The 23,621-nt window shown below is 40.3% G+C and overlaps 4 protein-coding genes and 1 pseudogene across 11 annotated transcripts; 4 read left to right on the top strand and 1 right to left on the bottom strand.

Annotated features, from left to right (window-relative positions):
- Positions 1 to 715: 715 nt before the first annotated feature.
- Positions 716 to 6,364, bottom strand: LOC135582786 (ultraviolet-B receptor UVR8-like). 7 transcript variants are annotated; one of them, XM_065094335.1, is made up of 8 exons: positions 6,219 to 6,364; positions 5,703 to 5,842; positions 5,237 to 5,600; positions 3,577 to 3,786; positions 3,388 to 3,498; positions 2,108 to 2,476; positions 1,876 to 1,983; positions 716 to 1,173 (listed from the first exon to the last, which is right to left on the bottom strand). In XM_065094335.1, the coding sequence occupies exons 3-8, from the start codon at positions 5,573 to 5,575 to the stop codon at positions 832 to 834; spliced, it is 1,479 nt and encodes a 492-aa protein (XP_064950407.1). In that variant the 5' UTR covers positions 5,576 to 5,600; positions 5,703 to 5,842; positions 6,219 to 6,364; the 3' UTR covers positions 716 to 831. The 7 variants fall into 7 exon arrangements, with proteins under 7 accessions (XP_064950407.1, XP_064950404.1, XP_064950409.1 ...); XM_065094332.1 differs by having other exon boundaries at positions 5,237 to 5,631; positions 6,110 to 6,341; XM_065094337.1 differs by having other exon boundaries at positions 5,237 to 5,631; positions 5,703 to 5,806; positions 6,110 to 6,341.
- Positions 6,365 to 6,899: 535 nt separating this feature from the next.
- LOC135603893 (uncharacterized) lies at positions 6,900 to 7,715 on the top strand. The gene has a single exon (XM_065094330.1). It carries the CDS (start codon positions 6,920 to 6,922, stop codon positions 7,583 to 7,585), a length of 666 nt encoding a protein of 221 aa, XP_064950402.1. The 5' UTR covers positions 6,900 to 6,919; the 3' UTR covers positions 7,586 to 7,715.
- Positions 7,716 to 9,505: 1,790 nt separating this feature from the next.
- LOC108952124 (protein Rf1, mitochondrial-like) lies at positions 9,506 to 12,026 on the top strand (annotated as a pseudogene). Its single transcript, XR_010486669.1, has 7 exons — positions 9,506 to 9,588; positions 9,704 to 10,047; positions 10,102 to 10,377; positions 10,468 to 11,041; positions 11,242 to 11,293; positions 11,564 to 11,646; positions 11,762 to 12,026. The product of XR_010486669.1 is annotated as a protein Rf1, mitochondrial-like (transcript).
- Positions 12,027 to 13,079: 1,053 nt separating this feature from the next.
- On the top strand, positions 13,080 to 17,310 carry LOC103975857 (uncharacterized). Its single transcript, XM_009390967.3, has 6 exons — positions 13,080 to 13,761; positions 13,960 to 14,379; positions 14,948 to 15,655; positions 15,754 to 15,847; positions 15,919 to 16,083; positions 16,284 to 17,310. The coding sequence occupies exons 1-6, from the start codon at positions 13,264 to 13,266 to the stop codon at positions 17,120 to 17,122; spliced, it is 2,724 nt and encodes a 907-aa protein (XP_009389242.2). The 5' UTR covers positions 13,080 to 13,263; the 3' UTR covers positions 17,123 to 17,310.
- A 519-nt stretch (positions 17,311 to 17,829) lies between these two features.
- Positions 17,830 to 23,129, top strand: LOC135603862 (monothiol glutaredoxin-S11-like). The gene is made up of 3 exons (XM_065094329.1): positions 17,830 to 18,062; positions 20,932 to 21,006; positions 21,613 to 23,129. Exons 1-3 carry the CDS (start codon positions 17,868 to 17,870, stop codon positions 22,861 to 22,863), a joined length of 1,521 nt encoding a protein of 506 aa, XP_064950401.1. The 5' UTR covers positions 17,830 to 17,867; the 3' UTR covers positions 22,864 to 23,129.
- The last annotated feature ends 492 nt before the right edge of the window (positions 23,130 to 23,621 follow it).

Raw genomic sequence — 23,621 nt, 5'->3', positions numbered from 1 at the left:
TTTCTTCCTCCTACTTACCTGTTCCTCTACTATGAGTTGCCATGGGCTTCTTCCTTCGTTCTTCTTCTTCCTTGGAATGAGGATGGCATATAGAGGACCTTTTTGTGTGCATTTGAAGCAACCCTACGTGCTTGCAGCAACTTATGTTTGACTGACCAAACTACAAAATTGTCTGCAGAAGGCTACTGCATAGAGTAATAATTCCTGCAAGGAAAACTTGTCCTAATATTTGTAGACATCTGTTGACTTCAATGAGATGTTGGAAGATCACATTGCTGATGGTAGTGGGAAGCCCAATTGAATGGGAGTCCTTGAGAGGTCTACTTCGTCATTGTGAAGCCCAATTCAATGGGAGCGCCCCAAAACTCGTTGCAAGCTCGTTTAAGATGGCCCAAGAGTGGGTCGCAGGTCATCTTGACTGCAATCGCCAAGAATGAGGCAACAACTCTCTCTTTCTCCGTCTCTCTCTCTCTCCAAAGAGCATAAACCTCACTTGCAGTATGTATATTTACACACAAGGAAGACAGAGATTGGCTCCCTTCCATGGCGTCCAAGCTGGTCCTTGTCGTCATCCTCGGCCCCGACTTCATGTCCATCGGCCTCGCTGTCGCCGCCGAACAGCAGTCACCACGAACTTGTAGTTGCCACCGCCTTCTTGTTCTATGATGGAGCAGTCCACCCTGTAATTAACCCACCACTGGAAGACAAGTCAACAGGAACCAAAACATATTGGAGTCTCTTATTTATTAATAACTACATTAGCAGAATCCATGACCACTCTACATTCATTTGGAAGCTGAACAAAATGCATATAGGTACACAACAAAATCTTCAATTATCTTGCACTTCAATGTACGTATCGTCCATTGCCTGATGAACCATTATTTCGGCTGGCTTCAGGCAACTTCGCATCTCATCATGCCCAAGCTGTGCCCGCTCGTTGTCCCCAAACCCGAATAGGAGACCTCTGCTGGTGACTGCAACAGTGTGGTACAGTCCAGTGCTGATTTGGGAGACGCGGTGGGGTCTCAAGCTGTCCAACATACATGGCTGGAGAACTTTGTCAGAGATTCCTCTGTCAGAAAACCCCAAACTTCCAAAACCCGTCCATCCAAAGGCGAAAACGCAGCCTTCATTAGTAAGCACGAAGGTTTTTCTTTTCCTTGCACACACCTGCACTTGTTAGTGGCCAAGCAGAAGATCAGTAGACATATTGTACTGCCAAATCAAGCACAATGGTCATTCATTATTCGGGTGCTTATGAAATTTAACCTTGACAAGAGGGAACCAGATAAATTAGTCAATTAATGACAAAATAACATACGTTCTTGAAGTAGGTGCTTACGAAACAAAAAATGGGATAATATTCATGGTGTAGAACAATACTTTTTTTTTTGTCAACATTATTGTTGCATCATCAAAAAATTATTCACTAATCTTCCAAATTATAATAGCAATTTTTAGCAGTATGATAACTCATCATAGGCACAATATGTGCTCCTCCTATTTCAATATTAATAACTAAAACATTGTAGGGTCTTTAAATATTTTCAAATGGCAAGTTTGGATTAATAAACACAAAAGCTAGAAACTTGTACTGTAAGGATCTTGCTGGCTTCTCCTACATCCAATTGCAATTAGAAACGATAAGAAAACTGGCAGAACATTGCTTTAAAGGCTTTATAGTTTGTTATAGGATATTTGGATTTGCATAACTATTAATATCCTTTTCTCTCTTGAATAAATACCATTGAAATTCCAAAAGATAGTTCACTTGTCTCGTTTTAGATACTACTATGTCATACCAGTGTACTGACAATTTGGAAATCTATTGATTTAGCATAGCTGAAATGGAGAAAAGCGAAGACATCAAACCTGCACGGCAAGGTGACACTCGAGGCTGGTCAATAATTCCGGACTGGTCTTATCGGTTTCATCCCCATGGCCTAAGGCTCCACAATAGCCTCTACCCCATGTATATGCCTGAAAAGTAATTGTTTGGTTAATTTCTTCCACAGATCCAAGAGAGTTAGAAGAGAACAGTTGAAAATTTGACTTTGAATTTACAATCCAAAAATAAAATAAAATCATTAGAAATGAGCCATACATATCCACTTGAATCAACTGCCACTGCATGCTCATCTCCGGCAGCGATACGTATTATATGAATATTCCTCATCTTAAATGATTCGATGGCACGTGGAACAAGTTCATCAAGTTGATTCCCATGCCCGAGGCAAAAATTGGTACAAGAACCAAAAGAATGAACTACCCCATCATCTGTCACAGCAAAGGCATAACTCGCACCCGCAGCAATCTGCACCACATGTCCCAGTCCCTCAAACAGTTCAATCTTCCTTGGAGTTGGTCTGTCTAGAGTGTCACCATGACCAAGTTGGCCGTGTGCATTGCTCCCGCATGTGTAAACTTGGCCTTGCGTTGTAAGAATCACAGTAAAGCTTAACCCGGTGGCAACCTGAAAACAATTTAAAAAAAAGTTTCACAAACGAATAGTAGTTCAAAAAATTTGACAATACGATTATGCATTATCATGTATATCAGATAGGAAACTAGAGGAACACACCTACGTACAAAGCAAACACTCCGTCAGAATTCAAGGGAAAAAGCAATTCTCCAGAAAATGGATACAAACAGACAGGAAAACCAAAGATTGGATTAACGCCCTTAAAAATAGAAATTCTTCAATAATAGAAAAAATTCCATTAGAATATAGCAGTCAGAATTTTTCGACAAGTTCTTGATGACATTATTGAGAATTTAGATGTTCTTGGCATGATTCAAGGCACTAAATTAACTATAAACTTTTGCTTATGTTGGAATTATGATTGATTTGCACTACCATAATAGCAATGTTAACATATATAGCTGACATTAAATAATTGGGATCTACAGCTTGTTGCCATCCGTAGCACTGTCTGACTATTAATAAAAACATTATGGAAAGAATGAGAGATTATATTAAGACATAAATTGATCACCTTAGACAAGTTATTGTTCTTCATTGATCGCATAGTGATGATACATGGTATATACCTATTCCAAGGAAATCATTCATTTTCTAGTTGGTCCACTGCATTAGGATCAATTTTTCAACAAGTCCCAAAAGGTACATTGATGGCTGAAAATGTGATTTTACAATGTCAAAAAAATAACGAATATCCAATCCTACCAAACCTGCCTGCAAATATTATCTTTTCTCTTAACAATACTAGGTTTTCTCCTTTCATATTTTTGTAAACTCCTTAAGAGTATCTTTGTGGCTTGCAGAACAATTTAAGCACTAAGCACTTGGTGTGCTCCTGCCACAATCTCTCTCAGTACCAAAAATGTGAAGTATGAACTACATGATGGTACATGATGATATACCTGCTTGCAAGGAATCCCCTTCAGTGCTTCGATTCGTGTAGGCCTGAATATGGCATGCCCTACTTCTCCAAGACCACAACAGAATGATGAATTATCACCACAAGTGAACACCTAAAAAAGCAACAAAACATTCAGCCAAGCAAGAAAAATCTCACTGCTGTACGAAATTCATAAATTTCAAAGATTAACCTCTCCAGATTGCACGACAAATGCTGTATGGTTGTGAGAGGCTGAGATATGGGTGACAAAAGATTGAGATGGAAGACTAATGCGGCTGAACGCAGCACGTTGTGTTATCTCTTGACCATGACCAAGTACCCCGCATGAACTGGATCCACAAGAGTACACTGATGAGCCATGAACTAGTAGTGTGTGATATCTTCCAGCAGTGACCTGCATCTGCATAATTAAAATAGATTTCAGCAAAAATGTAGCTGCAAATTCGGTTGTTTGTTCATAATAAAGAACAAAATTTAAATGCTCTGCCATATATGTCAATGTTTTTCTAATAGGAAAGCCTCAGTTAAAATACTGCAAGTCTTTTGAGAAAGCAAAATTCATAACTTGGGTTTTGTGAGCTCAAGTTTGGAAACTCATGGCTCAAATAAATGCTAATACAAACACCTCATAACTCAAGATACACACTTTACTTTTCTGCTATCCTAGATTGAAATTGTTAATTGTGTAGTTGTTGGAAGAGATAGAGTCTACATTAATGTTCCATTACAGACTAACATATTCCGAGAGGCCATATTAAATGTAAACATATTGGTATTTTTCTATAAAAAGCCATAACGACAAAAGCTGTTTAATCATTTCAATAGAACTTCTATAAAATTAAGAAACACTCCTAGAATCCTGAACAAGCCAAATGTAAACTTAAGTTGCTTGATCTTGAACATCTAGATTAATACTTTGCTTCTAAGTTATAAATTTATGTGCAAACAATGGTGCCAAAACATGTAATACATGCTCACTTTAACACAAAGATGCAAAAGCTGGTCAAACATCACCCTAATTGTCAAAGTCATTACTCATTGTTGGAATGAATATATATAAATTATTACTTACAAGCTTCTCGCCAAATTTGAAGTTCTACCAAAGTATTAGATAAGTCTGACACAAGCAATAGTTAACACTAGCAAATTATAATATTAAATTTGGTAGCTCAAATTTCCCAAGGTTTGTAAAATGATGGTCGGATTTGAGGTAGGTCACAGGATATGCGATCGTGATTGATCTAGATCAACTAAATAGATTGAATCTGATTGTGGGTTTAGTTCCTTGAAATGATTGGAAATTGACTAGGATCAATGTGATTGGTGGATCAACCCGATCAACGGAAGTCATTTGCAAGGCATGGCTATGCAGACAACAAGGATCACAGAAATTGGTCGGATCGACATTGGTCCGGTTGATCTATGAGTCTTAACGAAGCAAAAACAAGGGATGTAGAAACAAAATCTAGCTTCCTCGGTTAACCAGCTTATTTAAAGGTTAAATATGTTTATATGGAATAGATATGAGTGCCATTGTTTCTACAAGACATATGATCTTTTGTCAAAGATGACAAAAGGACAAACAGCAGTATCAAAGAGTTCCCTTAAAGCTGATGTAGTATTATTTGTTACCCAACAATAGTAGAACCTTGCCAACAGGACCTTAAAAACTCAACAGTCTTATTTGCGTTATGGAAGTACAGATTAATTAAATGAGCATAACAAATTTAGAGGATATGGCTTCAAAGCTACCCTAAAGTATATAAATATAGGACATAATTTCATCATGGAATACCAAAAAAGATATATAAAAAAGCATAAGCAACACTATATATGAAAAAATGCTATACATTGCCTGATGATGTCTCAACACTGCTGGAAGAATGCTCCACGGATTGCAAGAACCTCAGGACCTTTTTCCAGTTTCCACCACAACGATCAAGCAGCTTAGTTCGTGCAGTTGGAGGGAGAGAACTGAATATAGAATGTTCCTTGCAAAGATTGAATGCAGCTATTTCAACCATGGATTGAAACCTGTCCGGAAAAAGCCCATGATCCCCACAGAACATCCGACAAGTTGCCTCGAAGCATGCAAGGTCGGCTGCACCTAGATGACCAGAGCTCAGTATCTCCAAAATTAGATGAGCGGGCAGCTCTTCCATACAGATGGCACTATTGCATCCCGTCATTGGAGGCACTGTCTTTCTTGATCCCCTGAATCAAAAGCAGAACGCTAACCTCTGTTCTGTTCGAAAAAGAGACGAACTTTACTGCAGAAAGAGTCCAAACATTGATAAAGAATGAAACAGTTCTTACCAAGAGTAGCTTCCTTTATGCGGTTATTGGCTGCTACAAGAAAGAAGCATCTGGAATTGATTCCGATCCGAAAGAAACGCTTTTTGCGACTACGATTCGCGGGTCTTCGAACGGAAAGGAGCAAGATATTAAGAAAATATCTGATGGAAGGAGCAAACCAGAAATCAAACATGCGATCGTGGCTGCCAGCAATCAAATCGACGTTCCAAAATCGTGGAAATGAAGCATCGGAAGGAATCAAAACACGCCAACAGCAACAAAACAATGTCCCGTCACCCAATTGCGAAAACCCTCAAGATCTCAAGCAGAATTAGATGAGATCGAACCAAATCAACACGAAAACGAACCGCATCAAAGAGGGGGAAAAAATAACAGCTCGACGAGTGCGATCAAGGTAATAACATTACCGACACGATCTTACACGAAGTCAACTCCGACTGACGCAAGAACCGAACAAAGGAAGGCACTGAGGGGAGGCAAAGAGGAGAAAGAAAGCCTCTGTTTGCCGATCGCCACCTTTTGCTTTCGTTCGTCCGTTTCTCCGCCGAAACCAACAAAGATAAGGAGTGCGGCGAAGAGGGAGCTTGATGACGAAGCTTTGCACCAGTTCGGGGTTTATTTTAAGACGATCAGTATCGAGCGGTGAGGAGCGACGGAAGCTGTCGGTGTATTGGGATCAGCTACTCGGGACATGCGACCCAGTCACCATATTTTCTTGATGAATCTTCATGATATGTTGATTTATCTGGTACGTGGCACTTGATGGTTGGTGCTGTAACGAACTTGATCAACACCGTCATGAGCGTTGAACTGTACGGAATGGTGGAAAAGACCAATCCGATCGCAACTTGTCGGGCTGTTATAAATGAAGGGCTTATCTCTAATCATAACCATCATCACTGTATACTATCTATGGTGCCAGCTATTACTCTTTAGTTTATGAAGGGTGAATTCGACATTTGGTTATAAATGGAGGGCTTATCACCGATCATTATCATCACAATATGTGAGCTAATTAAATCGAAATGAGATAGAATCTGTGCTCAGTGATAAATGATATAATATTTTCATTAACAGAATCGAGATATAAGAAGAAACGAATTAAATATTTTAATTTTATAAGCATAAAAATCTGTAACTTTTAAAAGTAACTATAAGGATGAAGATGGATAATATATAATTAGCCATTTGTGACACAAACCATTGTTCCTTAATATATGGAGGGTAAATTCGACTTTTTAGTCCAGCAATATCACGGAAACGACTCGTTTCCTGATCCACAAAGGCGAGGGAAGGCTATCGATCGCAGCCCCAACGATAACAATAACTCCAACACCTATCGGGACTTCCAACCACAAGTCGAGATTGTCGACATGGCTTCCTCTTCCACGGCGCTCCTCCTCAACCCTCTCCTTTCTAACTGCGGCGCCGGCCGCCGTGGCGGCGTCCGCTGCTTCATCACCCCCTCATCCTCCCCTCAGCCGGCGCCGCGGCAAATTCTCGGCGGCAGGAGGAACTGCCTGCTTTTCCTCGTCCTCTCCACCGCTGCACCCCTCGCCGCTCTCGCTCCCCAGGCCAGGTCGCAGGAAATCCCGCTCTTCGGGCTCCGGAAGAGGATAAAGAAGATCGAGGAGGAAGCGGAGGAGATCGTGGAGGAGGGGGAGAAGGCGGTGGAGCAGGGTATCGCGGCGGCCGAGAAGGGCATCGTGGCCGCGGAGAAGGAGATCCAGGCAGCGGAGGAGGGAATCGTGGCGTCGGCCGGCGTCGGTGTTGCTGGGGATCTTCTGCAGGCCGGCGCGGTGGCCGGGGCGGAGGCCGTCGGCGTGCTCGTAGGCGTCTCCGTCGTCAATGGGATTCTCGCGCCAGAGCGCCAGAAACTCTAGCCCTTCGATTCTCATCATTGAGGTCGTGCCTCGTTTGGTATCTCTCAGAATTTTCACGAACCCATTGAGGCATGTATGATATGCTGTAACTACTACCATGTTATATCGGTTAATTTGTGTTCTGGGTTTACGCGTTGTTGTTGGGGGGAGAATAACGTCGATCGTGAGCTAGTCTGGTCTGGTTTGGTCTTGACTTAAAAGATGTCAGAGTATTTGAGGGATCTTCGTGGCAGCCTCACGATGGAGTTTCTCGCAATAAAGGTCAGCGTCGGGTGAGTTTCTTATGCTTAGATTCCTCAACACTAAGTGTTTTAGAATTGTCTAGAATATGAGAGGTTTTTTGAGAGAAGTTTGACCTTTGGGTCGGCATTGGGAGTCGACTTTTATATATGACTGAACGAGGGAATCATTTATAACGATTGTAATGCCCTCTCTTTGGCAGACAAGCCTGAATAGTTTCTCATAGACGATTGTCCACGGAGACGGGCGGACGACAAGACCGAATGACATCTTATAGACTATAATCCATGAAGACCAACAAAGCTAGTTCGAACGACCTCCCATGGACTGTTGTCCACGGTGGTCGACAGACCGTAACCTCTCCCATGTCATCGCCCAATGGAGGGGATGACTTGACACTTTTCTTTTAAGTTAGTGCCTCTAGAGGGGAGATGACTTGACCCTTTTCTTTCACGTCAATACCCTTGCAGTGTCTAGCTAAATGACAATGATCGGTTGCCAAAATACTTCTTATCAACTTGTGCGTCGTTTGATTCATTTAGGAGCGTTCGAGATCTCATCTTACGGGTTGAGTTTTCTCGATTCATGTGTCTCAAGCACGTTGAGCATATGTTTTTGTCATAGTGGATTTTTCTTAGTGTGGGTTGGGTTTTTTTGAATCACAAACATTGGGCACATCTAGCTTGGGACTTTTGTCATAGTAAATTTGTTTCAGCATAGGTATGGTTTTCTCGCCTCAAATACTTGGGGCACATTTGGCCCGAGACTTCCGTCATAGCGGATTCATCTTAGTGTGAGACAGGTTTTCTCGACTCATACGCTTGAGGCACATTTGGCCCCGGACTTCTGCCATAACGAGTTTAGATGTTCTACTATATTAGTATTAAGAATCACATATTTTGAGGTTTAACCATGTTGGCATTAAGAGCTACCTCTTCGGGGTCCAACTATGTTAGTGTTATGAACTACTTGTTCGGGTGTTTGACTATATTGACATCAAAAGCCACTTCTTCGGGGGAATCACCTCTTCCGGGGATTTAACTATGTTAGTATCGAAAAAAATCTCTTTAGGAGTTTCGATCATATTGTATGGAGAACTACTTTTTCATGAGTTAGATTATGTTAACATCGAGAGCTTTAATCTTATTTATATCATGAACTATTTATTTGGGAGTTTTATTATGTTAACTTTCGTAAACTATTATGTTTGGTCTCGAAAAATATCTCGGATCCATCGTTTCGGAGGTTTGACCATTATAGCCCTTTATGTTCTTGCTCAGTTTAACAGTAACTTTTATAATTAAGAAATTGAATCGATTTATGTGGATCGATCTAAAATCGGTGAACAGATTCACTCTAGGAATAGATCCAGCAAAAAGGAGATCTATTGTTATGTTATTGTTATGTATGTCAGGGTCTTGACATCAGTAATGGTGGCGTACATTCAAAGATAAGAAAAAAGTTTTACCTAGTGGAAAACGGAGAAGAAAAAACAAAAAAGAAGGCTTTGCCGAGGATTCTCGCCAAGTAATTATACTTGGACGGAGTATTTATGGCTTTTTGTAACATAGCAAATGGGTGGACTCCGACAACTTACTTCTGCAGAGGCTGTTGGTACGGTTGTGCCCTCGCCCCGATCGCTCGCCTTTGCACCTAATCACGGTTGAAAGACGAGGCGTGATGAGCTCCGCATCACCTCCTCCTTCTAGTCGCCTCACCACCGCCCAACTGGAGAAGCTGGTGAAGGAACGCCATCGATTGGGGTCTCTCCAAATCGAAGAGGCTTCCGGCCTCTTCATTCGAATGCTGAAATCCAACCCCAGACCATCCATCGTTGCTTTTAACGTCCTACACACGACCATCTCCCCGATGAGGAAGACGCAACACTACCCAACTCTCCTTTGCTTTTCAGCCGGAAGAATGGGGCTCTGATGCCGTCACCTTTGCCATCCTGATTGATTGCTGCTGCCGCATGAACCTCGTGGATTTGCGTTTCGGTGTACTCGGTAGCATGCTGAAGCGCGACTGCAGTTCGACGACCGTAATATTCGGTACCCTCATCAGAGGGCTCTGTCCGGAGAAGAGGATCGGGGACGCCGCCAACCTGTTTGAGATAATGCCTGAGATGGGTTGCGTACTTGATCTGATCACATACAATATTTTCATCAAGGGTCTTTGCGATAACGGGAACACGGGCAGGGCACTTTGATTGCATCAGAAGGGTTTTTGCAGGAAGGGAGATATGCACAGTGTCTTCAAACTCTTCGAATAAATGATTTGTGAAGGTGTTGCACCAGATGCTGTAACTTATGGTGCGATCATCAGTGGCCTCTGCAAAGAGGGATTTTTGGAGAAGGCTTTCAAGATATTTCAAGAAATGGTTGCTCTAGGGTATATGCCAAGTGTTTTGACATACAGTGTACTAATCAGTGCCCATTGCAAAGTCGGTGCTGTGAGTAAGGCCTTTGAAATGTTTCAGCAAATGGTTGTTACAGGTGTCGAGCCAGACATCGTCACGTATACTTCTCTTATTCATGGAGATTCTAGTTTAGGCCATTGGATTCTTACAGGAGATGTTGAATTGAGGTCTTATACCAAACACCGTGACATACAACACTTTAATGAATTCTCTCTGCAGAAAGGGAAGGCTGGTGAAGCACATAAGCTATGGATCCAATGATTGTGAGAGGTAATGAGCCTAACATTAGGTCCTATAATTTATTAATGCACGAATATGTTTTGGAAGGTCACCTTAATGATGCAGCAAAAGTTGTTAATTCCATGGTGCAAGAGGGACTTGAGCTCAATGTTCATAGTTATGGAATCCTGATTAGTGCATGTTGTAAGAATGGGAGAATGAATGAGGCCATGTCTTTGTTTAATGAAATGATAGGTGAAGGAGTGACACCTAATGTTGTTATTTACAGTACTATCTTCGACAGATATTGCAAGATTGGGCAACTTTCAGAAGATCGTACACTCTTCAATGACATGATTGATCAAGGGCTGAAACCTGGTGTCTACAGTTATAGTTCGTTGATCTGGGGCAATTGCAAATCTGGTGAGTGGAAAGAAGTCAATAATTTACTTGAACAGATGAAAGATCAAGGAGTTTATCCAGATGATGTGTCTTTTAATATATTAATTGATGCTCTATGTAAAGATGAGAAAGCCAACGAAGCACAAAAGCTAGTGGGTATGATGACTCAAGGAGGTGTTTAGCCTGATACAGTTATAACATATTTATTAATGGATATTGTTTAGAGGAAAGAATTGATGAAGCTGCCAAATAATTGATTCTATGGTTTTGATTGGTTTTTTCGCCAATGTTGCTACTTACAGTACATTGATCAGTGGCTTTTGTGAGCTTGGAAGCAGATGAGGCTTTAGGATTTCTTGGTGAAATGAACCATGAGGTATTGAAACCCACAGTGATATCTTATAACAGTGTTAGATGGATTGTATCAGGTGGGGATGGTTGTGCAAAATATTGCATAAGAAGATGCTTGTAGCAAAGTCAGCACGGACATCGCAACCTACCACATAACAATGGATGGACTATGTTAAGATCAATAATCAAAGATAGCTTGTCTCAGAAAAAACTCTTGATGGAAACCTTCGACCTTTTTTTTTTGCGAAGGCGAGATTCGCGCCTATGACCTTGCGATAAACTGTCAAGATCTCAACTTGTTGACACATTAAAAAAAATCTTTGACGTCATAATAAGTGAACTTTTAGACTGATAAAATTGGTGCAGTAAGAGATATTTCCAGTGCTATTCTCACGGAAGACTTGAAGCCAGATGTTATAGCATACACTTTGTCGTTAAAGCTTTCCCTAAAGAAGTGTCACTGGATGAGGCTAATGAGTTGGCTTTATCAATGTAGTAAATGGTTGTTCCTCACATTCTGCCATGCTAAATGCAATTATTCGAAGCTTACCTGAGAAAAAAGAGGTGATGAAAACAATTTCTGTAATTTCTCTTAAAATATGCTTGTTTTCGAAGGATGGAAGATTTCGATAGCATTTGAAATTGCTTCCTGTGTTTTGTCAAGATTGTAAACAAGGTCAATGATATAGTAGGAATGTCTCAATTACATGCTCCACTGTCAGCTTACAATTTTATTTTCTATGTACATTATTTCGATTTTTATTTCTTGCCATATCTTTTATCTTAGCTTTCTACACAAATATTAATGGAATTACTTGCTGACCGTATGATATTACTGCAACTTTTATATAACCTGCCATCTTGATAGCGTAATTTTCTGCTGTTGACATTTTGGCCAAATTGTCTTTGAACTAAAATGGTTAGAGTTTGCAACTCCTGTGATTAGGAAAAGATATTCTACTGTATAAAACATGTGGGGAAGCATATATATATATATATATATATATATATATATATATATATATATATATATATATATATATATATATATTCTTATAAATTTAATTTGCCTCCCTTGCATCTCCTCACATATGAAGGTGTCATCAACATAAATAAAATAATAAGTTGGTTCAGTGCATGAGGTTTTTGCTAATATAGGTCGAAGACGGAAGGCCATTTCATGGGTAAAATAAGTCCCTGTGTGTTAAGATATCATTCAGTGGATAAATGTCTACCACCTAAGCCTGTCAGCCCATTCATATAAATTGTAGATTGCGGGGTAGTCATCTTCTATTTGGTTCTCTGGCAATCTTGATAAGGTGCAGGGGTAGTCATTTATGGTACATCTCTTTACGAGGCATTGCTTCGAGTGCAGTCACTTCCTGGCACCACATCCATGAGCACAAGGCAGATGAGAACAGTGGTGGCATCTTTTGGAACATGGACGTTCTATTCTGGCGATTGCTCTCTTTCGATGTCATTGCGTGTGTATTAGAACTCCCAAAGTGTTTGTCTTATTTTTGTCTCGTCGTTGATTCGACTAAATAAATATAATGTTATTTTCTACCGCATAAAAGCTACTAATACCGCTCACATGTACATCTGTTATAACTATAAGATAATAAAAAGATATTAGTATGAAATTATAAAGATTCGTTTTCTTCGGTCAAATTGTGGGCAAAAATCATTTAAGAATCCATGACCTGCAAAGTGATGGACGGTCCTGATGTTCCATGAGAAAAGATTTGAACGGCCGATTTCACTTTCCCGCATTTTTGTGTTTCGATCCGCGCACTGGTACTGGTGCGTCCTTCGACCTCTCCACTTCTTTCCCTTCACCCACCCTGTCGCGGACACCGGGGTGCGTCTTGGGAAATTCTCACCCACTCCCTCTCTCCCGATGTCGCGGTTCCCGAGGAGGCAAGATGACGTCAGGTAAGTAAACCGCAGGGGTGGACCAGAGCAATGGTCTTGTCGTCGTCTCTTCTCACTCTCTCTCTTCCGTTGCCCCCTCGTTTGGTGTTGGAAATATCGAAGCCTAACCCTGATGGGGAGATCGGACGGACCCCGCGGCATGAAGAGGAGGAGGAGGAGCGGCGGCAGTGCGTTCGCGGTGGGGGCGAAGGTGGAGGTTCGGAGTGATGAAGACGGGTTCCGAGGGGCGTGGTACGAGGCCACCGTCGTTCGACAGCTCTCGCAGCGCCGCTTCGAGGTCGTCTATGCCTTCCTCGTTGAGGACCACGATCCATCTCAGCCCCTCCGCGAGGTTGTCCAGCGCTCTAATTTACGCCCCCAACCACCGCCGCTACTGGCCGCGGACGCAGCCTCCTCCGGCGGAGGCCGCTACAGTCTTCACGATCTCGTCGAGGCTTTCCACAACGACGGGTGGTGGGCCGGCGTCATATTCGCCGTCCTCCATGGACCGACCACTAGTCGGTACCTCGTGTCCTTTCCTACAAGCAGGGAAGAGGTAGTGTTCGAGGAGTCTCAAATGCGGCCCCAACTTCAGTGGGTACGCGGCCGCTGGGTACCTGTGGACGAGCAGGTAAAGGTCGCACCTCTCGCAATGGTTTTATCTTTGGTACATTATGCTTCATTCTGAGGACTAGGGTTTTTGTCTCCGTGGAACTTTTCTGTTCCACCACTGTTTGCTCTAGCTATGAGTGCGTATGAGTTAGGAGACCCGTTTGCTTTAGCTACGAGTAATTATTGTATTAAAGCTTTCTCCTTTGCCTAATGTCAGAGAGCTGAAGATCCAGCGTTCTCAAGTGGAGCTCAAGTCGAAGTCAGTCGGGACAGAGAGAACTATGGCGCAGCCTGGTTTGGCGCTAGTGTTGTGGAAGTGTTCAACAGCACTACAGTCTTGGTAGAGTATGAGAATCTGAAAGCTGAGAATAACGATGAACTTCTGAGAGAGATTGTTGATGCTCAATACATAAGAACCTGTCAGCCAAATGCAGCCCTGGTGAAGGATTTTGCCTTGAATGATGAGGTGGAGGTGCTTCACCATGGCGGGTGGGTGCCAGGAATGATTTCAAAGATAGTCAATGGGTCCAAGTACATTATCAAGATGTTGCACGATGAGAATGAGACTGAGTTTGGTCATGCTGAGCTCAGACACCGCCGATTTTGGAATGGTCAGCAGTGGGTTTTCAAGTCTCAGGTGTCACTTTTTCTTTAAACGAGGCATTATTATTGGTTTCCCATGATGCTTTAGATTGGCATAAAACTAAATCACATAAGTTCTCAGAAATTATTTGTTTGTTAAATCACTTGTTTGCTAGCTTATATGAATTGTTTAATCTATTACTTGTAAATGCCTATGGATGATTAGGGCTGTTTGTTAACCTGGATATTAAGTGTAACCAATTTGATTTTAGTGTTTTGGGAGGGTGCTTTCAGCCACTATGCCATTATATGTCAATTCACTGTAGAATTGAATAGTGATGGTAGAATCTTTACTTGTACTTAGTGGTTTGCGGGACTAAAAACACATTAGTATACAATAAAGTTAACAATGATTAATTTATATTGATGGTTAGACTGTTCAGTCAGTTACATGTTTTAAGTATTTTAGTATGCAACATAGGCATGCAGTAGTTCGTAGCGAGGAATGTGGAATTTATTGTTGATTGTGGTTACTCCAGTCAAGGCTGGATACATGATGTTTTCATCAAATCTTGGTAATGCTTATGAACATTCGTATGCCATTGTGTTTGATATCTCAACAGATGACATCAACAGCTCTAACTGAAGCCAGGTCTACTGGTAGTAAACGAAATTCACATTCTGGCAAAAGATATCATCTTCCCATTTCAGTGTCAACTTCTAGTGATGATGATGATGTTGATGTTGATGTCACATGTGAACCTGGCGCTACTAACTTGAGTCTGAAACATAAGAAAGCGGAGGGTCAGCTTGAGTGTTCACAAGTTTGCAACAACATGAAGAAAGTGGATTCTTTGGAATACAGCATGGGATCACCATGTAGTTCACTACTTGTAGGATACCCTGCAACTCCAATGACCGAGATTAACCTTTCCGTTGCAATGCCAATGATAGAATATAGCTCTTCAGTGGAGAAGCATCATTCTGAAAGCCCATTTTTAGGGGAAATTGCTGATATGGCCAATGTGGGTACAACATTGCCACCTAACCCCTTATTAGATGAGCATCTTAATGCACATAAGAATGGTTTACCCAAAATACCAGTCAGGGATGAAGTTTCTCCACGTAACAGTGGCAATGGATCAGAGCATCAATCAAAGGTAACTCAAGTCAGTGGTGCACCAATTAGTCATGAAATCAATGGTTTTTTCCAATATGCAGAACAGAGGAACTCTGAAGGTGTCCATGGTTCTAGTCTGAACATTACAAAGGGAAGAAGGAAGCTCATCATTAAGGCTCCACGACGTCTAAAAATGGCCAATAGTGATGATGTAAGAACATTTTTCTCCATGGTTCTTTCATATTTTTGCATAAATCAATATTTCTTACATGAGTCTTTTTTTTTTCTTTTTCCTCTCCTGGTTTCTAGAGTGTGAGACAGCAAGCACAAGATGAGACCCAAAGGAGGCCAAGCATAGTAGATTCAATGAGATGCTTCAGCAGCATGTGTGCCTCCATAAGATGTAAGCCCTACTATCTTAAAGTTTTGTGTGGTAAAATTTATTTGCTGACGTCTGTAATACTAAATTATTAGGTGAACCTATAAATTCTAACAAATCAGCTAATGAGGTCTTCACAAGCGATGGTAGTAGGGATAAGAATGAGTTATCAGGTTGTTTATGCCAAGCTACTTCACCACTTTGCCAACAAAATGATGTCTTATTGCTTCAAGGAAACACACCGATTCTGGATGTAGTAGGTGAGCTCAATTATCAGTTGGTTTATGTTTGAAGGTCAGAATGATCTTTATTCCCTTTCTTTTTTTCGTTGACATTGTCTTTGCTTCAGCATATTCATCTGTTAGTGATGCCATAGGCATTTACAGGGCCAAAAACGAAGTTAATTATTGTCAATATGATTATGCCCAATGCTATAAGAAAAAAAACCTTTTGACTGCAGGGAACTCAAGAATCAGGTGTTTGGTAGCACAATCTTTGCCAGATGTTGTATCAAGCTCATTAAGAACTACATGTGGTGGTATTCTTAACACTGCAAGGGTTTACACTGTAGACCAGATTATTCCATCTGTAATTGGGGAAAGCTGTACTGAGATTAATCACAATAAAGCACCATCTGAGACAGTTATCTTTGAGAGTATGGGTGCCCTGATTGATCCCATCTCTACAGGGTCACCTTTAAAAGAGGAACTGATGCCATTCTCAAAGACTTCATCCATGTGGGAACCAATAGAGTCAATGGAAATCTTCCAGGTAATGCCTCAACAGCCACATTTTCACCCATTGGAGCAGTACTCTATGGAGTTTCGCGAAGGAATGGCTATTGGTCTTATGATATCATTTGCCAACTTAGTTGCCAATATTCAGCAGATACATATTGATGATGCACAAGCAACTATTGAGGGAAGGTTGAGGGCACTCAGCGCCTTTGAGGCAAATGGATTCAATGTTCATTGTTTGCGGTCGCGCCTTCAGGACCTGCTTGAGATGCATGTCAACCGAAGGCAGTGTGAGACTAGAAAAGCAGCACTCAAAGTGAAGATGTTAGAGAAAAAAGATGATAATGAGAGGCTAGACTCTTTAATTGCAGCATTTGATAATGCTATCTTGGAACTGGAGCAAAATCTTGCCAGCTTCCGTGATAAAAAGGATTCAGTCATCAGGGAAAGGAGCAGCAATGATTCTGAGATATCAAAATTGCAAGTGAATATCCTGGAAGCTGAAGTGACATATAATTCTGCCGAAGAAAATTTCAAAGCTATCTTATCTGCACCATGGTAAACGTCCACAACGATGGCATCTTAAGATGTGTTTTTCTTTTTTTTCGTCTAAGTGTGAGCTTAAATTAGGAAGTGTTTCTTTTCCGACCCATGTGTAATTTTGAACACTGATGTAATCATCAGATGCTATGTAAATTGTCTGGTAGTTTTGGCTCTTTATCATGTCAACCTAGTATGGTGTTTGAAGCATATGATTGGTACTGTCGTCTGTTGATTTTCCCCTTGTAGTCAATTTTTAGCCATTTTAGTATTCATGCATTACCCGTAGCATTCGTATAAACTTTGTTCTGATGAGATGGCACGTTAAACTTGCATTTGCTCATTCTATACGCACTGCTAGATTGTTCTACAAATGCCAAGGGTGATATATAAACACCAAGGCCAAAAAAAGGTATGTGAATAGATAATGTATTTGTCAATAGGATGATATGTTCTGTAATGTTTGTTTGCGGGCTACATAATTATTTGTGAATGAAAGCATTTGTAATATGAGTGATCGTGTTATAACGGCAGTTTAGACACCTCAAAATCATTATAACGGCCGTTATAATGTTATCGTCTTATTCGCTGTTCGGTGCTTCAGGTGTCGTGTCCAATCAATCTTTATCAGAACCTTTCAACATCTACGCACGAATAATAAAGAAACTTTAAAAACGGACCACAAACCCGAACTTTATTAAAATTATAAATACGTCGATTTCGGCTGGTGAGAAGAAATCTCTCCTCCATTCGATCGGCTTGACACAATGGGTGGCGGCGGCGGTGGTGGCGGCGGCGGCGTGGTTAAGGACGTCGGATCGAAGGCACAGCTTGATGAAGCGCTCCACGGGGCGGCGCCGGTGGTGGTCCACTTTTGGGCGTCGTGGTGCGAGGCCTCGAAGCAGATGGATCAAGTCTTCGCCCATCTCGCCACCGACTTCCCTCAAGCACTCTTCCTCAGAGTCTGTATCCCCCTTCCCCTTCTCCCTATTTTCGTCGTTCGCTTGTTGTGTCTTCCCTCGGTGTTACAATTTTTAGGAAAAGATTCGTTCTTTGATTCGCTGTCTCCTAGATTTTGTACGGGGCTTCGCGTTCTGAACTCGTTTGCGTCGCTGATGATATGATTTTCGGTGTTCTTTTGGTTTTCTCGGTGCCGAACCGGAAAGGGGTTAGGGTTTTTATGGGCGTGGTATAACGTTCTTGTTTGTGGCTGGGGTTTCTGTTAATTAGCACCGAACCTGGTGAAGATAGACGTCTGCTGATAATACTCGAGATTTTTTTTTTTTTGCTGTTCAAACGGGTAATTTTGACAAGGTTCTGCCAACTTAGGTTCCTGCATATGGTTGCTTTAATTGCAACTGTTGCTTTAGTCTCCCCACGCACTCGAAGTTGCACTGCTTCAGTTTGAATAAGATCATCTAAACGGACGACTTGAGATAGGTTACAGTATATCTATGGTGTTTATCATATTGGAGGTTCTTCTCTATGTTGCTTGCTGCACTATTGATCTACTTATCAACCTATCCTATCTTTTTTTTCACGTAGACTGACTTCCAAACAAAAGCACAGCCTATTCTTGTAAAAAACTGATTTTGAATAATTGATTCCTTGTTAAAAGATGAATAGTACTCGATCAATATTTGCTTGCATGTTCATATAAGTGCTGGTAGTAGTAAGGATCATGCATGCTTCTTCTTGTAATCCTTAGGTTACTCTATCGGTTAGCTTTATATAGTTCCTGTTATTTGCCCTTCAGTGTGGTCCAGGGTAATTTTGAGCTTTCACCTTGAAACTTGTGATGCTTCTGGTTGAAAATGCATTATTTCATTACTTTTGTACTTTTTAGTCAATTCAATGTTCTCCGTTTTGATAGTATATTTAGTGTTGCAGCTCACAGCCTTCCACTCTTCCTTCAGTCTTCCATGTGGAGGAATTACATGTACATAATCATAGTTCATTCAGATCTGATATTTTGTATGGACAACTACTTTGATAATACATTGGTGTTAGTGCGAAGGATGATTTTGTAGATCCTAATCTTTAGCACCAACATACAGTATCAACCTAACACTAATAATGAGCTTAAAATGTGCTAGTAGTTGCTAATCACACTTAATGTGAACATATCAACACATGGCTATCATGTCAGAATCTATGTTCAGATACACACTAGTTGAAAGTAAATGACAGGAAGTCCTAGAAGTCAAAGCCTTACAATAAAAAGGCTCAGCAGAAGAAAGAGCGGACAGTTCGAGTTGGATAAGTCTCACCATTCTACTTCTACTTTTTTTGAACCATTGAGGCCCTCTATCTGCTCTAAGCCATGACAGATAGAGGCACTCTCCTAGCCTTCTTGGGCCCCTGATCAATGAAGGAAGATCTGCTTAATCTCACCCCAGTTGAGTCCACCATCATATCATCATGTTGGGATCTGCTATGGTCTTTGTACATGTAACCTTCTTATTGTTGTGTAACGATATGCATGTGTTGGTTTAGAAAACTGGATTGGTTAAGACTATGTAGGAAATCATTAGCATTAAACTCGTTAACAACATTATCAACTATTTCTACTTCTACCTGTTTAGGTTATTGATAAATCAGATTGAAACTTTCTATGAGTTTTACATCATGGTAAATAACATATTCCATTACAGGATATTTTTTCTTTACAGGCGGAACTAACTTAATACCTCTATCACTTGACTTTTACCATAATCAACACTTAAAAGGTTTTTTAAAAATTTATGATGATTTTGTATCACAAGAAATTTCTTGTCATATTTGTTCAAAAATGATAGACGAAGCAATGATTAACACAGAAGAGATTGAGGAAGAAGGACACCAATGGTTGATAAGAAGGAAAGAGATCATTTTTGTGTCCACTAAAAGTCTGGTTCATCATAGTTAGATTTTAGATTTTTCTACATCTAGCATATGAGATCAACTTATAAGAATCTGAATGTTAAGAACAAGTGCTTGTACTATTATTTAGACTTGGTGCGATGATATTGTCCTCGATCACATGTATGAGTTCTTAGTCTTGGAAAGTTACAAGAATGTTATCCCTGTCCTTGTTTGCTTGTCTAGGTTGGATTGTATCGCATGCTTTTATGCCAATCTTTGTAACATACTTGATTATTTGTGTTTTCTAGGGCTTCTTGAGAAGATTCCATCTTAAGCTTTAACAGGGGGCACTACCTAAAAAATAGTTCTCATCTAATAAAAACAACATAAATTATATTTAAATATAGGACGTTAAAAGTCAAGTGAAACCTAAGTGCAAATGTACAATGCATTAGAAGGTTAATCAGGGATTTTTTTTTTTAATCTAAGGAGAAATGATTAGGCTCCAAGTCTCTTGATTTTGATTAAGCAGGTAGAAAAGTCTATGGAAAGTAAATATAGCTTACATTGTATTAATGCACAATTGAAACATATAAATGTTTCCACAACCAGAAAATAGATGTGATTGTCCTTTGTATTATTTTAAATATAAATAGAGTTCTATAAATGTTATTTCTACCTTAAAACAAGCTATATTTCACCTACAATAAATTTGTTGTATGGCATAAAATATGTCATATAAGATTAATATTTGAAGATAATTTTTTATGGCTCGATCTTATTATTTCCTTCTTGCTAAATCTTTAGGTATATCATTATTTTCAATAAGAAAGCATCCTTGTGTTGGTCTAGCTTCTCCTTTTCTTGGTTGAGGTTGGGTTTCTTCAGTTATGGTTCATAATCTCTTCTGGTCTTTTGACATTGAAGGTCAATTCCAGCTCCTGTTTTGTGTAACATCTTGATACTTGAAGCTTGTAATTTTCTCAGGTTGAAGCAGAAGAGCAGCCAGAAATTTCTGAAGCATATGCAGTTGCAGCTGTTCCATACTTCGTTTTCTTCAAGGTTAGTGCTTTCAGGACAGCAATTTATTTGTTAATGGTGGACATAAATTGACCTTTTCTAATCTATAAAAGGTGCCCCTCGAAGATTAGTTGAAACCAAGTTTATATTGTGAATGTTCTGTAAAATTAGGAGGTTTTCTACTGTTGAACAACATTGTATCAGGATTTTGGTCAATTCTGAGTATTAACATGTTATATTGGACTGAACTTAGACTGCTAACAGCAACCAGATTCATATTTCACTTAAATAAGATTGTAGTACCTTCATCCTTATCCTTGTGAGAATTCACTTTTTTTTAAGCATCTATGTAGTTAGGGCTATGATCAATTTTTTAATGATAATATTTTATTATTATTGTGTTTTTTGGAATATTTTAGCAGTCTAATTATTTTTTTAATTCAAACATAAGATGAACCTGGGGAATTTAAAATTCAGTTCATCGCAGCAGGGATATCTCATAACCTGTGATTTTGTTTGGTTTGATGAATTCATCATGCTACCTCAGTGTGGAGTGGAAGTGTGACATTGTAGAACCTCCCAGGATTTTGTTTATTGGCTGCCATCTTCCAAATACATTAATATATTTGTTAAATTACCTTTTGTCAGGATGGTAAAAGTGTGGATAAACTTGAGGGTGCAAATCCGTCCATTTTGGCTAACAGGGTTGCTAAAGTTGCTGGATCCACAAGCCTTGTAGAATCTGCTTCACCTGCAAGCCTTGGGATTGCTGCTGGCCCTACAGTTCTGGAAGCAGTGAAAGACATGGCAAAGGAAAATAATTCTTCCAAAAATGAAAATGCAAACTCTGACCTGAGTGGACTGACAACGCGCCTATGGCAGCTTGTCAATTCTCACCCTGTTTTCCTATTCATGAAAGGAAGTCCAGAGCAACCAAGGTGTGGATTTAGCCGAAAGGTTGTTGAAATTTTGAAGGATGAGGGAGTGGAATTTGGAAGCTTTGATATTCTTACTGATAATGAGGTCCGAGAGGGAATGAAGAAGTTTTCCAATTGGCCGACTTTCCCTCAGCTCTTTTGCAAGGGTGAGCTTCTTGGTGGTGGTGATATTGCAGTTGCTATGCATGAAAGTGGTGAGTTAAAAGATGTATTCAGAGATCATGGAGTTCCTATGAATTCTAAAGAAACCAAAGTTGCAGAAAGTGCAAAAGATGTCTCCGAGACTTCTATTCCTGAAAAAGGTGGAGGCATTTCTGATTCCACGGGCCTTAATGTTGAATTGGCTTCTCGTCTTCGAACTCTTGTAAATTCAAGCCCTGTCATCATCTTCATGAAAGGTAGACCAGAGGAACCGAAGTGTGGCTTCAGTCATAAGGTTATTGAAATTCTTCAGCAAGAGAAGGTTGCTTTTGAGAGCTTCGATATCCTCTCCGACGATGAAGTGAGGCAGGGTCTGAAAATTTTCTCTAACTGGTCTAGCTATCCACAACTTTATATAGGAGGTGAGCTGATTGGAGGATCCGATATCATGATGGAGATGCTGAAGAGTGGGGAGCTGAAGAAGATTCTAGCTGAAAAAGGAATTGTTCCAAAGGTCACTCTCGAGGACAGACTAAAAAATCTGGTCACCTCATCACCAGTAATGCTTTTTATGAAGGGCACACCAGATGCTCCTCGGTGTGGTTTCAGCTCCAAAGTCGTCAATGCCCTTCAGGATGAAGGAATCAGCTTTGGGTCTTTTGATATTCTCACCAATGAAGAAATAAGGCAGGGATTGAAGACTTACTCTAATTGGCCGACATATCCTCAGCTTTACTACAAAGGCGAGCTGATAGGGGGATGCGATATCGTGTTGGAACTGCAGAACAGTGGGGAGCTGAAGTCTACGCTTTCTGAGTAGATGTTGCCGTCATCTATGCTAAACTGTTGGTCATACAGTCGTGTCTGAAGAGTTTGCCATCTTAGAGTCTTGTCTACTGAGAGTTTATGTATGAGGGATCTAGTTATATGCTTCTAAGTTATCCTGTGTCGTTCACAATTGTGTTGCGGTTCTGCTATCACTCCATCTGCTATACCTTTCAGTTTCTCTTCATATTTTGTCTTTGGTTTAATGGTACTCTTTGCCCCAGACAATATAACTTGAAGAGATGCTACCTATTTACAGTACATTTGCACTTGGTTCTATGGTATTTCGTAACTTTTGACCGCCTTATTTTGCGAAGACAGCCCTATAAACTTTTATTTTGGACCGTCGAAAACATTTATTCATTAGCATAATCAGATTAACTCGATTTGCCAAGTTTGGATCTTTCACATGAACTTTACGATAGAGTTCCTTTGAACGAACCATCCTATGATATTAAATCTGAACTATTTAACTTTCGATATTTATTTAGGTATTTTTCGATTGTTTTTTGTCATAGTAGTATAAAAACCTTATTATTTAATTTGAGTTACATTAGGTAAGTGTACAAGTAATAAATATTATAAGGCATCTTTTCATTTGTAGAACGAGATATGGATACATCAACTCAAAGTTAAGACCGAGTTATTTACAATAAAAGAAAATGTTATTCGGATAGGAGAAAGAATGAGAAAACATTGAGATTTACTGGACCTGTGAAGAGATTTAGTGCCAATAGTCCAACGGCAGGATTG

Source organism: Musa acuminata, chromosome BXJ1-2 (genome assembly GCF_036884655.1).
Source record: "Musa acuminata AAA Group cultivar baxijiao chromosome BXJ1-2, Cavendish_Baxijiao_AAA, whole genome shotgun sequence".
In the NCBI taxonomy this organism is placed as follows: domain Eukaryota; kingdom Viridiplantae; phylum Streptophyta; class Magnoliopsida; order Zingiberales; family Musaceae; genus Musa; species Musa acuminata.
This window is presented reverse-complemented; position numbering and strand designations above follow the sequence as displayed.